The sequence below is a fragment of the Podarcis cretensis genome (assembly GCF_951804945.1).
Source record: "Podarcis cretensis genome assembly, chromosome: 16".
NCBI lineage: Eukaryota > Metazoa > Chordata > Lepidosauria > Squamata > Lacertidae > Podarcis > Podarcis cretensis.
The window spans coordinates 11,368,658-11,382,417 of NC_137186.1; the positions used below are offsets into that span (position 1 = coordinate 11,368,658).

General features: G+C 44.9%; 1 protein-coding gene across 1 annotated transcript in view; it reads right to left on the reverse strand.

Moving 5' to 3' along the window:
* ASH1L (ASH1 like histone lysine methyltransferase) overlaps positions 1-13,681 on the reverse strand; it is a 74,615-nt gene extending 60,934 nt beyond the window's left edge. The window contains exons 1-2 of the mRNA XM_079958596.1: positions 13,301-13,681; positions 3,743-4,270 (exon numbers count right to left, since the gene is read on the reverse strand). Coding sequence (XP_079814722.1) covers positions 3,743-4,168 — 426 coding nt within the window. The 5' untranslated portion in view covers positions 4,169-4,270; positions 13,301-13,681. The remainder of the gene's footprint in view (positions 1-3,742; positions 4,271-13,300) is intronic.
* Positions 13,682-13,760: the final 79 nt, after the last annotated feature.

Sequence of the window (13,760 nt, forward strand, 5' to 3'; positions counted from 1 at the left end):
CTTCGTGACTCCACATCATCTCCAAGACCGGAATAGTATCAACGCTGCTTGGCTATAAATAGGTAGAATATTCCAGTGGCTGTGTTTGCCCATCTGCGCCTCGAGCAACAAACGGCTCTGCTGCTGCAGCTTCTGGATTCTGATTTCCCAGGAAAGCGTAAAAAAAAAAAATCCAACCCCAACCAATACCTACCAAGTGGCTGAGCATGTTACAAACAAAGACAAAGGAGGATTTTTTTTAATTTTTTATTTGCAAGGCCTTGGGCAGATGCATTGGTACACAGATTTAAAAAGCAGCCTGCATGGACTGTAATAAAAGCACAAACAGGGCTGGGCACATGAGCTATTCCCACTGTGCAAACATCAAATATGGGCGACATTCTGAGAGTAATGTTTTTATTTTTATTATTAAAAAAGGCAAGCTTCTAGTCCTCATGGTTGAAAGAACCACACTGCCAGTGCTCTGAAAATTACTGCCCTTGCCTTACAGCTTCTGTCCTAGGTTTTTGAAGCCAGGCCCAGCCTGTAACATGTGGCTCAGAGTATATTTCTGTCCCCACTGAGGGGCATGGTTTCTAGATCAGAGGGTGTGGCTGAGAGCCAAGCTTGAACCATAATAATGACCAGTTTAGAAATTAACTACTGGATTAACCCAGGCAGACTAGTGAAGAAAAGAGTCCCAAATAATGATGGATTCCTGACAACTTAGGATAAATGGTATCTCCACTGCACAGAAGGTAGCTATAAAATAAATGCCTGCCAACAAGATGCTCTGTGCACATAAGTGGTTAACAAGAGCGGATGATGACTGACAACACCAATTCAGGAGATACCAAACCTCTGAAACAGCCTTGGCTTCCTGCATGACGTAAATGAGCCCTCACAAAGTCTGAATCAACTCTGATCAACTCTTACTTTAAAAAGAATAAGAAGAATTATGGCATGTTGTTGCCATTTTCTGCCAGCTCCAATATTAAACACACAGCTAGGAAAAAAACCCCAAAGCAATGTATTGAAATGCTGCAGTTTGGCACTTTTATCTTTCAATCATTGTTCACGTACAAACACACCTGGACAAAGTTATCCATTAAAAAAACAATTCCAGGAGCAAAACTTCATGCAGTATTTGAGTAACTATTACAAGAGCAATTAAGGACAACAACAATGAAACAGCAGGTCACATACTTCCTTCCATCAGCTTTTCTGGCCCCTCCAGTGATCAGATATAATCATACCTCTTGCTTCACCAGAACTGGAACGTGTATCTTAAAAAAACTGAAAGGGGCCCATGTAATTCCCTTTAAATTACTCTTTTGTACCATACAAACCCTGGGTTCAACTTCCAGTCTCATTAGGAAATTCCACCTCAGGGCCTGAAGCAAAAAACAGGACAGCTATGCCCCCAGGGATAAATAACACTAACAACTTGATAGTTGCTGTCTTTTCATGACACCCAAAATGCACAGCCTTGGGGGCAGCTGTTTCACCCATCTTCATGGCAGGGCAGGTGTGACCTCACACTTCCCAATTTATGCTGGGAATAGTTAAAATGCCGCCTTCCTCAACTGAGCGCACTCCAGATGTCACTGAACTAAGATCCCCTAGTATCCCTGACCATTGGGTCACGCTGGCTAGGGACTGATGGAAAATATAGTCCTACAACATCTAGGTCAGCCTTCCCCAATCCAGGGCTGATGGAGTCCAACAACCTCTGGAGCGCCAGAGGTTTCCCCAACTCTGATCTAAAGGATCAGTATAAAAGTGTGTGCAGGGATTATAAATCTGGAAAAAAATTCCAACCTAGCTGAAGCAAAAGGAGTTCCACCGATCTTTGCAGCTGTGTGTAATTAACAATTTAGGTTCCAGGTTCCTAAATGATCACTTATATTCACAGCAACCTGCCTGCAAGTTGCAATCACAAACCAATCCATTAGACATCAGTATAAAAACTTTTCCTTTCTCAGGCCTTTTAGATCTCAGTCTTCTCTTTCAATCTGCATTTTGTTTGTTCTTATATTGATTGTCTTTTATTATTATGCTAAATCCCCCAAATGGTAATTATAATCATTATTCTTTGAACAGTTGCCCAATTAAAGATCTCATTTGATCAATCCTATGAATTTTGATTGATCAGCTATGTTTCCATGGCCATGCACAATAGATGTAAAGAAAAATATCCATTTTATTTTCAGGTGATGGACACATGTCTCATCATAAAAGAGGTATTCCCTCCTATGCACAAGAAACAGGGGACTATCACTTCCTAAGATGACCCTTAACATCTGCACCCTTTTTAAAAGAATTCCTCCTTGATTAATTAGGGATACCTTTTGAGTCAATCAAAACTTTAAGTCAGCCTTTCTCAATGCAGTGCCTTCCCAGATGTTTTCAGTTCCCACTGGCTCTAATCCAGTGTTTCCCAACCTTGGGCCTCCAGCTGTTTTTGGACTACAACTCCCATCATCCCTAGCTAGCAAGACCAGTGGTCAGGGATGATGGGAATTGTAGTTCAAAAACAGCTGGAGGCCCAAGGTTGGGAAACACTGCTCTAATCAGCATGTCAGGAATGATAAGGACTACATAAATTGGGGGAGGCTGGATTAAATGGGCTGAACTCTGCAGCCCCAGTCATTAGCACTCGTGATGCCTCACAAAGTACAAGAATAGAAAATTTACTACATAAATCTCAACAAATGAGAGGGAAAGAACAGACAAAGCCAGCAAGGGACAAGTGCAAGAGTTGTACTTTCCCCACAATTCCTAATCTGGCACTACCCTTATAAGGCCAACACTCAAATCAACCCCTGGGGAAATAAAAGAATTACTCCACAACGTAAGAACTGAGAAACCAAGAATTTTGCCCTCTTCTAAAAATGTAAAATCAATCCAAAGGCTCACAACAGCCAAACAGATGCCACAATGACTTCCTACAATGAGTAGGTTGCGGCTCTACTCTGCTACGTCCAATAGTAGAATCTGAAGAAGGAGCTCCTGGCAACAAATGGCCCAGCTAACATGGAAAAACATCAGCTAGGACGACGACTGACAGAAAGCAATTTAACCAAAATTACTTTGAAAGTGCCAAAAAGCTGGGGAAGACATGGCAGATTTCGCCAAGCTGCCCTAGTTTCCCCAAACGTTTGCACTCATTTTGAAAAATGGAATGCTGGCTTCAGCTGCTACTCCTGTCGCTACCAAACTAACACAGCCACAGTAAATACAAGGAGTTAGCAAAAGCTATGGTCTAAACTCATTAGGGCAAGGGCCTTCACTGTGGTGCCTACAGGCACACCAGAATCCCTAGAGGCATTCCCTGGAATCCACAGGGTCTTTTCCCCAGCCCCTGCAAACTAGGCTTCAAATAAGCATTCTACCGTAGCAGGTAGAACAGGCTTGGTTGCAAGGTGTGTGGCGTTGCACTAATCATCATCATCCTAAAAAAAAAAAAATGGGTCCCATGCAACAGGCTGAGATTTAAAGGTGACCCAAGATTGAAGGCTCCATTAGAGCTCTCTTTCTTCTTCTGCATCTCTTAAAAAAGAAAAATGCGGGGGGGGGGGGGGAGGGGAGAGAGAGAATTGGAAGGTTTTTCCCAGATGTTAAATTCTGCCCTTTATTTCAAATTCTGTTTGCATAATTGGTGCCTGCGGAGCTACCGGCATCCAGCACCTGTAACCATTTTTGTTCTCTTTTCCCCCCACCCACTCCTTTCCCAGATCTGAGAATTGCAAACGTGACTCACTTGCTTCGCAGGGCCAGGGTCGCTCTTCTCCTCCATCATCTTCCCAACCTTTTGCACCCTCCTGGGCTGCTTAATAGTGGTCTTTATTGCAGGCCGGCAGACATAGTTTTCCAGGTTCTTAGGGGGTTTCTTAGTTCTCTTGGCTTGCAGGCCAATTTTCAGCTTCAAATTCCCCTCTGAAAAGTTTGTTTCCTTCACAGAAAACTGTTGCTGGGCATCCGACAGACTCTCATCCTTGCCAACTTCATCGCCGCCGCTCCCCTCCGAGCTCCTCTTCTTCTTCTCTTCCTCCTCCTTAGCACTACCATCGAGCTCCGCCTCCCTCCTGCCTCCTGCTGCGCCTGTGGCAACTGCAGAGGGGCTTTTCCCAGAAAACCCTTCAGAACCAGAGCCCAGCCCTAACATAGCAGTATTCTGAGGGTCCATTACAGTACGTGCAGCTGCAAATAATTACTATTACTTTAAAGCAGGTCAGTTGTGTGGTCCATGGACAGATCCTTCCAGAAACTTGCAGCCATCATCTTCTCACTGTGGGAGAAAGGGAAGGGATGACAGTCAGAATATAGACGATTCAAGAGCCACAGGAATACAGATTCTGTGCTGTTTGCTTTCAAACAGAAATGAAAGAAGGGAACACACAGGGCCTTGCAAGGAAGCGCACAAAGTTAACAGCCCATCTATACATATTTATTGTAGCCATTTACAATACGCCCCCTCCCCATTCACTAGTGTAAAGCTTCCCAGGATGGTCGCCTGGAGGTAGTTCTTATTCATCACAGGTGACCAGGTAAGTGGCCCTTTACAAAAAACCCATGAGCTCAATCTGGAGCCACAATGTTATCATGGGGTCCAATAAATGCAGGTTGTTCTGTTAATATGGGAAGAGGGATGAGATCTGTACAGCAATAAGTATTATAAACTGAATTTATATGGCATCTTTCTTCCATACATTTCCAAGTGGCATGCGTAGTTTGTTTCGTAGGTTCTTGTTGTTATGTTTGAAACATTCATTCTTTTGAAAATCACCTTGGGAGGTCCCGTTATGGGGCGGAAAAGCAGGAAATAAATATTTTAATATATACATACAGAGCAGCCACTTGCACATAAAAGGGGAAATACTTTTTCAGAGGAGCTCCCTGAACTGGTGAACTGACAGCAAGCTCCGATCCATTGCATAGGAGGAAAAGCATATAATGTTAAATGGTGCTTCGAAATGAAGAACAAGTTTCTTGTCCTTGTGGCTGCAGAGATATGTTTGAAGTAGGAAAGATACAGGCAGAAATGTGAGAAATAAAGACACCCAATGTTAAGAGCTTCCATACGGCTTATAAATGCCTCATTTCCCAGTTAACTATTTGCATCTCATGTATTTTTACATCTGACGAAAATTCTCACTAATTATGACTTTCCTCTCTTCCACCTAAAGCTCATTTTATTTAGGCAGCTGTCAATCTGGTTTGCCAAACTTACAAAGACCGCTGCATAATACCTGTTACAGCTGTAATTGCAATACTGTTATCTAAGTGTTTCTATAGTGGTATTTAAGTGTTTATGTTAAATGCCTAGGGCACTGCTCCTTCATTCATCCAGACTGAGTTCTGATGCACAAGTCCCTGAGATGCCCTCTAGTGGTCTCCTTCTATAGTATCCCTTTTCACCAGGTGAGCTGAGGCAGAAACCCTGTGATTTCCAACACAACAGGGATGGCCACAGTACCTCAAGTCTTAGAGCAGGCATAGACAGACTCGGCCCTCCAGATATTTTGAGACTACAGTTCCCACCATCCCTGACCAGTGGTCCTGTTAGCTAGGGGTGATGGGAGTTGTAGTCCCAAAACATCTGGAGGGCCGAGTTTGCTTATGCCTGCCTTAGAGCTACACACCAAAAACCAAGTCAAAAGACACAGTCACTGCTTCTTCTCCAATAATCCCCACTCCAGCTCCAAACTCCTGCCCACTGCTTCCTTCTGAACACATTTCTTAATATTTATGATTAGCATGTGAGGTGGAGTGAGGTGCATTACTTGGAACACCTGGAATGTATTCTTATTTGAATTCTAGTTTTGACACATACAAGGCACATTTAATAATAATAATAATAATAATAATAATTTTTTATTTATACCCCACCCTTCCAGGATCAAAAACTGGGCTCAGGGTGGCTAACAACAAATTTAAAACACTTAATCGTAAAAGCAGCATAAAATACAGTAAAAAAATATGAATAACAATAAAATTCAAAGTTCAGAAATCAATTTAGGGGAAATCCATCTAATAAGCATTAGATAATCACCAGGGCTAGCTGGCTGAATTAGTCCTACTTGGGCCAGCGAGGAGGCCAGGGGAGAATTAGCTGTGGGGTCTCAGAGTGAGTAATCTTCATAATAGATCAGGCTGAATTCAAATTAAAGGCCAGGCGGAACAGCTCTGTCTTACAGGCTCGACGGAAGGAGGTTAAATCCTGAAGGGCCCTAGTCTCATGGGACAGAGCATTCCACCAGGTCGGAGCCATCACTGAAAAGGCCCTAGCCCTGGTGGAGGACAGTCTGACTTCCTTAGGGCCCGGGACCTCTAAACTATGGTTATTCATGGACCTTAAGGTCCTCTGCGGGGCATACCAGAAGAGGCGGTCCCGTAAATAGATGAATTTAGGGTTGTTCCCTCAGAAGTTTTGTGTGCTTTGTGGAACAAATAGCATTTAATATTGGTACTCCTGCTCTGGAGGCTAGGACCTGAACCAATGGATTCAAGTTACAAGAAAGGAGATTCCAGGTAAACACCAGGAAGTACTTTCTGACAAGTAAGAGCTATTCGACAGTGAAACAAACTCACTTGGGAGGTAGTGGATTCTCCTTCCTTAGAGGTTTTTAAGCAGAGGTTGGATGGCCATCTGTCTGGACTAGATGGCCCTCAGGGTTCCTCCCAACTCTACAATGCTATGATTCTGAGTGTTCAAAGAGCTTCACATGTGTTACCTTACAGAGCTGCAAGGATTACAGCAAGTCAATATTATTACTTTTATAGTGTCAAACTGGGAGTACTGTAAGAGATTGAGAGACAGTGGCTTGCCTAATAACACCTAGTGAGCTCATGTCAGAGGTGAGAGGTGAGGACATGCCAACTTACATTTCAGTTTCTTGGTCATTGTACTATGCCAGCTCTATACCACAACAATGTGCTTCTATGCCTTTACTTCGGCAGCTATCAATCTGGCTTGCCAAACTTCTTTTCCCCCTTAGTTACAAACTTGGCTGCATAATAAATACTGTTAACAGCTATTATTGCAAGACCAAGTTTTGAATCCCTACCCAGCCACGAAGCTCGCAGGGTGACCTTGGACCAGTCACTCACTCTCAGCATAACCTACCTCACAGGGATGCTGTGAGGAGAAAATAGAGCAGAGAACTATGCATGCCATCTTGAGCTCCTCGGAGGAAAGTTGGTATATACATATATGCCCCGATCAAGCCACTCTTTCCTCCATTCTCTATCTGGCCAGTGCTGTGTCCTCAGCTCTCTGGATCAATTGCTGAAACTGGAAATATAGTTATTTGAACTAATAGCACATGAAAACTGCAGGTAGACATGTAGTTCTAATGTTGGGGGGGGGAGAGGTAGAGAGAAAGAAAACAGGTCCAAAAATAGCAACAGGGCAGTGCATTTCTCAGGGCCAACTAAAAGTATTATGAAGCAGCAAGTAAGCTTTTGAGTTCCCCACCACAACTGGATTAAGAGCTATGAGGAATTCAAGAGCTTGTTCATCATTCTGTGGTTTTCTAGTTGGCCTTAATAATGCTATTATGCTACTGCTACTTTTGAGATACGCTTTCAAGGTGCCAGCCCCATACAGAGCTGGAGGAACACTTCAAACCTCTAGCAACAAATGTTAAATCCTAAGTGACCAGGCATCTGGGTTTCTTCCAGTGATTCTCAGTCCCCACTACACGTGCTCATTGGAGGCACCTCTGTCTATAATTATTTTCACAAAGACATGGGGAAGACCTTGTGAGCATTACCAATTTCAATCCTTTACCCAAAAATGCATACCACTAATTCAGGCTTTTACAAACAGAAATTTATCTGGGCAGCTACGGCAAATAAGGATTCCCTCCAGGTGAGCAGATACAGTAGTTCTACTTTAATAGGCTGAAAGAGTTAAGGATCCCCCTAGCACCAGTATCAACAAACAAACAAGAAAAATACAGGTGGGGGGGCAGTTATCTTTTTCAAACTGGACCAGTATCTTTTGCAGAGATGTTTTTAAGGTTAATAGCTATTTCAGCAGGGCTATGGCTGCATTCCTATGCACACTTACTTGACAGAAGCCCAAATCATCTCAAAGGGACTTTTAAATAAATATGCCTAGGATTGCATTAAAAGGTTATCAGCATACAGGCAGCCCCTCGTTTACACGGGGGTTATGTTCCGAGGCACCGTGCACATTGGTGAAATCACATATAAACGAAAGCCATTGAAAAAGCCTGCAAGCGCATCGCTCCGCCCCCATTCCACCCTTTTGGTGACGGTTTCCGAGTCATTTCTGGGTTCGGCGTGATGCAATCACGCACATATTGAACATGTGTAAATGGGGAGGGGGAGCTGCCAGTACTCAAAATCGCAGCCTTGGTCAAGCATAGGATCTCATACACATCTGGCATTCCCTCTCAGTTCAAGCACAGAACCATTAGACTTGTTAGTTGCTTATTAACTGAAGGCCTCCTAGTGACTTACAATACACTTAAAACATGAATATAAATACACTATACCATAAAACAACCACAAGAACTGTTGGCAGCACACTAATAACAAAACAGTATTATCTTAGTCTATCAAGAGTCAAGAAGCCAACAATAGCATCAGGTGGACTTCATCCACCTGATGGAGTCAGGGAGTCACAACTGAAAAGGTCCTCTCCCTTGTCACCACTCTCTGATCCTCCCTCATACAAAGGACCTGAGTAAAATATGTAAGGGTCTGGTTATGTTCATACCAGGAGAGATGTTGCAAAAAATATTGGGGTCCCGAGCTGTAAATAGCTTTATAGATCAAACCAGCACTCTGAATTGGGCCCAGAAGATTACAGGCAGCCAGTGTAGTTATAACAGAATTGGTGATATATGATCTGTTTGCCTCGAACCTGTCAACAATCAGGCAGCCACATTCTGTACTAACTGAAGCTTCCAAATCATTTTCGAAGGCAGCCCTACATAAAGTTCCTTGCAACAGCCCAGTCTTAAGGTTCCCAGAACATAAGATTACTGCAGCCAGGTTATCCCTATCCTGATAGGGTTGTCAGTTTAAGCTGATGGCATTCACTCCATATCACTAAGACCACCTGTGCCTCAGGTGACAGCAATTGATCCAGGAGAACCCCCAGCTACAAACCTGCTCCGTCAAAGGGAGTATAATACCCATCTAGAGCAGGCAATAAAATGAATGCCATGGGAACCCACCTGCCATTCAAAACTATTTCCCCATCTCAAACTTTCTCCTATTCCCTCAGCTCCACATTTGGCCCACACCTAAGACTTTTTTTTTCTTTTTTACAATCCTGCTCCAAATGCCTTTACTGAAATACAGCACAAAGATAAAAATGATTTCTTTAACTTTTCAAACAGTTCACTCTAAATTAGTAATAAGGAACTTTCTGTCTGTGGCAAGGCCTCCCCCCCCCACCGCGCATGAAACTCTATGGATAGTGATATTTGCAGTCTTGATGGGGATATTCTATCAGCAATTCTCCTTGACAATTCCAGCCGGTCCTTTAGGATTCCTTGGGCCATCATGAGCCAGAAGAGACTGATGCTGCCATGCAGGTACCAAGTAGAACAGAGGCAGTATCTTTCCAGCCACCAAACATTGATGTAGGAATATGAAATCTTTTTAGTGCCCACCAGCAGGCATCTACAGATCTACCTACTACCTCACAAGAGACAGGAGACCCAGCACCACACAGATCTTTACACCAAATATCTCATTTCTACTGATGTTTTTGAGTAATACTGCAGGAATCTCTTCCAAGCAGCAGGAAAGACTTCCACTGTTTTGCACCTTCATATCACAAATAATGACTGGTTAGTAAGCCATGTTAATGTTAGTGGGCCCCTATCCATCATGGAGAATGGGAAAGGAGCCAGTTCTGAGCTGTATAGATCAATCTTGCTAATAAGGGTTGAGAGCAGTGATGTGCGGTGGGGAAGGTTTGCACACACAGAACAACACACAGAACGTTCCAAGTGCTTTCTTTTTCCATGGAAGTTTTCCCATGTCATATGTTCATTAGATACAATGAATAGGTGCCAATTGCAAATACAATATTAGGCAAGCTTGGCAGTTTCAACGTGTTTAGCTTTGTTGACTAAATACAAGTAAAACAAACATGCCAAATTAGATTACTCTCTAGGGCATGATAAATTTTCCCCCAATGCAAATTATCCTATGAAGATTACCCTGGTTTGCATATGAAAATTTTCCAATTCAGAATTTTCCAGAAAACCAACATCAGCGGTTGGTAAGAGTAGCCATCTACCCAGTGCATCCCTCTATAATTACAGGTGAGATATAGAAGTAAGGGGTAGGAAAGTCCAATTGGAAGACAAGAGTGCAAAACTGAAACCTCAGTCTACCCTACCCTGCCAGTCAATTGAAGAATAACATGGGATAAACACACCCGTCCCTGAGCTCCTTAGAGGAAGGTGCAGTAATTAAACAACACTGTTTCAGTTCCACATGCACATGAAGTATGAATGACACTCAACTCTCAGAAACAGATGCATGCACTTAGCTTTTCAAAATTACACATTCATACATCAAGCAACACAGAAAAGCAGTCCTAAGAGGGTCAGAAGGTATAGTTCTGCTGAAAGGCACATAACTAACAAGGGGTCCAGAAACTGGGCTGGAAGCACCTAATCCTACAACAATTATGACTCTAAGGAAATGTGGCCTGGACAGAAGACCATTGGTAGTGCCATTTAAGCTTTCTACTGGAAGGATGAGCTATAGCAGCTGCTCTTACATAGCAGGTACTGAATAGTTACAATACATCAGGAATTGTTGAAAATGCAGCAGGGGCATGTTCTCTGCCTGGAGGAGTTACAAACGGAAAAGTTGTAACTGAAAGTCTGAAAGATCAAGTTGAAAATGACATACAACCTGACTGCTAAGCAGTTATAGTCCCAAGCACAACACAACTTGTAAGTAAATGGATAAAAGGATAAATGTATTAGACATCAAAGAAAGGGGGGCTCATATGCAAAATGCTAAGAGGTACTGCAGCAGTTGCCAAACAAACAAGGAATAATTCAAGAGGTACCTCTTAAGGCAGGCCTTCTCTACAGAGATAATACTTTTTTATACAGCACTAAAACAAAAAGTGGTGGTGCAGGGGAAAGAACAGGCCTCTGTACAGAGAAACCCACAGTGTAAATTCTGGCAGAAGTATATTTGAGGTGGGGGAGGTAAAGGAGATGGAAAGACTATGCACAAGTACTTAAGGCTTGGTTTTTGTCATTTGAAGTGAGGAGCGAAGGGTTAGGGTTAAATAAAGAGCTATCCAAGCATTAACCCTTGAGAAAAGTTTGCAGTTTCTCAAGGCAAGGAACAACGACCCTCCCAGATACTGAGAGCTGTCCGCAATGACATTGGGTTTCTACAAAACTACGTGTCCAGTATCCTCAACCTCTCACCTGCCATTCTAAGGAGGTGACCTAACTGTCAAGAACCTCTTTCTGCCTCATAGAAGCCAGAGGCCAGTTCAGAAAAGACAAATTAGATGGCAAGCCTCATGTAGTTTGTCATGTGTGATGATCTATTGCCATGTGTAGTCATGCTGAGAAGCAGCGATTGGCTGCGAGTTTAACAACACTGGTACATGAAGCAAAACACATGTGTTTGTGTATGAGAAAAATCATCACACACTGTGATGATTTCCTACAAAGGGAATACATTCTGTGCAAGAAATTTGGCATCTCTGAGGGGGTCCTCGGTACCAAAGAATCAATCACTTTCTCACTCACACACACAAATGGATCTGTCTCAATGCACACCAAACTAACATTCCTGGAGACTAGCCTTATCCATCAACCCTCCCGTCAATGATTCCAGCTATGGGAGCAGGGGCCAAGCTGTCAGGAAGCCCACCCACATACTACCAGGGAGCAGCCACCAGGATTCCCATCTTGCTCATCCAGCAGGATTCCCCTTCAGCTGCCAACCCACTCAGGTTCTTGCCAGAAATTTACACACACAGGAAAAGATCAAGCACCTCCCTTAAAAAAAGAGAGGAATTAATTCCCCATCCCAATATAGAGGACCAGGAGTGTATCAGCACACCAAACATTCACTTTAAACAGGAGTCAATCTGCCTCATTCCAAGCCACAGAGGAGGGAAATGAAGCTGAATAATGCCATCCATGAGTTCCCACCAAGAAGCAAGTCTGCAACAATTCTGCAAGTGAAGCTTCAAGATTTCCCCATAAGTATTATTCCTGCCCCCAAAATGAAGCTACAAAACTCCATAAATAACGTCCCTCTCAAAAAGGTGAAGTTACTCGAATACGGGGGGGGGGGGGAAGGATGTTTGAAGAAAAATATATGTGAAATATTTTCCCCTTCAAACACCTGGAGCCCCTTCCGCTTCCCCACCCTGCTCAGCATTGTGGTTCCCAGTTTTTGTGGTCGTTTTTTTACAAGAATTCATAACCACCACCACAAAACGGAGGCTGCAAAAACTCCACAAATGAAGCCACAAGGATTGAACGGCAAGCCTCACAAAACGAGGGTGCAACGTTTACAAATACACACCCACCCAATAACGAAGCTGCAAAAAAATAAAATAAAAATGCAAGACACACACACACACCTCCTTCACACAAATACCCCCGAAGTCATGCTCCAAGAGCATGCCAGCCATCTACACCACCCACCCGCTAGCATAACAAGATCAAGGACCTCTCTTCAAAAGGGGAAACGTTGCACGTCTGTGTGTGTGTGTGTGTGTGTGTGTACATATCGAGTCTTGCACCTTGAGCCACCCACCGCCTCACAGCAGTAACCCAACTCACAGCAATCTTCCTTTTACTCTCTCCAACATGCTCCCCCAAATATAGCTGCAAGGATCCCCCTCTCCCCGCCCACCGAAAGCAACAACCAGCCTCTCGAGGATTTTGTGCGGTGCGTGCGTCTACATACACACCCAGCCTTGCACCTGAAACCCAAGTCCTCCGAAAGCAGTGAGCAGCCATGCAAAAGATATTCCCTTTACTGTCTCGCTTACACGCCCCCCCCTTCAAAAAAATAATAATTAAAAAGCAGCTGCGAGGATCTCCCCCTTCCCTCCCTCCAAGGCCTGGCTGTCAGGATCTCCCCCTGAGGGAGAGCAAACAGCCGGCGAGGCTTCCAGGATCCCCGCCAACGGAAAGGGCCTGTCAAGAGGAGCCCCTTCCGCAGCTCAGCCCCCTCCGCGCCCAGGCGAAGGGGCCCGACTGTCAGGGACCGAGAGCCCCCCAAGCGCCGCCGCCCCTTTTCCCTCCCCGCATCTCCTCCTCCCCTCGCTCACCGCGTCACAGCGAGGCCCGGCTCCGGCTCCTCCGCGCCCGCCTCATCCTCCCAGGCCGGGGCCAACCCGCCTTCGCGGGCGGGCAAGGCCAGGGCGAGACCCGCCACTGCTGCTGCTGCTGCTTCGGTCGCTGCTGAGGGAAAACCAACGTCTCTCCCCCTCCCACCCCAGGAGACTCGCCCCTCTCGGTTGCTTCAGCGGGCGCAGGCCTCCGCCTCTGCCTCCTCCGCCGCCTCCTCCTCGTCGTCTTATTCCAGCCTGATCCTCCTCGCGCTGCGCTGAGGGCGGCCGCGGATCCAAAATGGCGGCAGCGGCGGTAGCAGCGGCTGTGGTGCTGGTGCTGCTGGTGGCGGCGGCGGCGGCGCGGCGGCGGCAGCCTTAGCAGCAGCAGCAGCAGCAGCAGCGCTCCTGCCTCGGCGCGTGCGCGAGGCGTCAAGCTCGCGCTCTCTCGCGCGCGCTC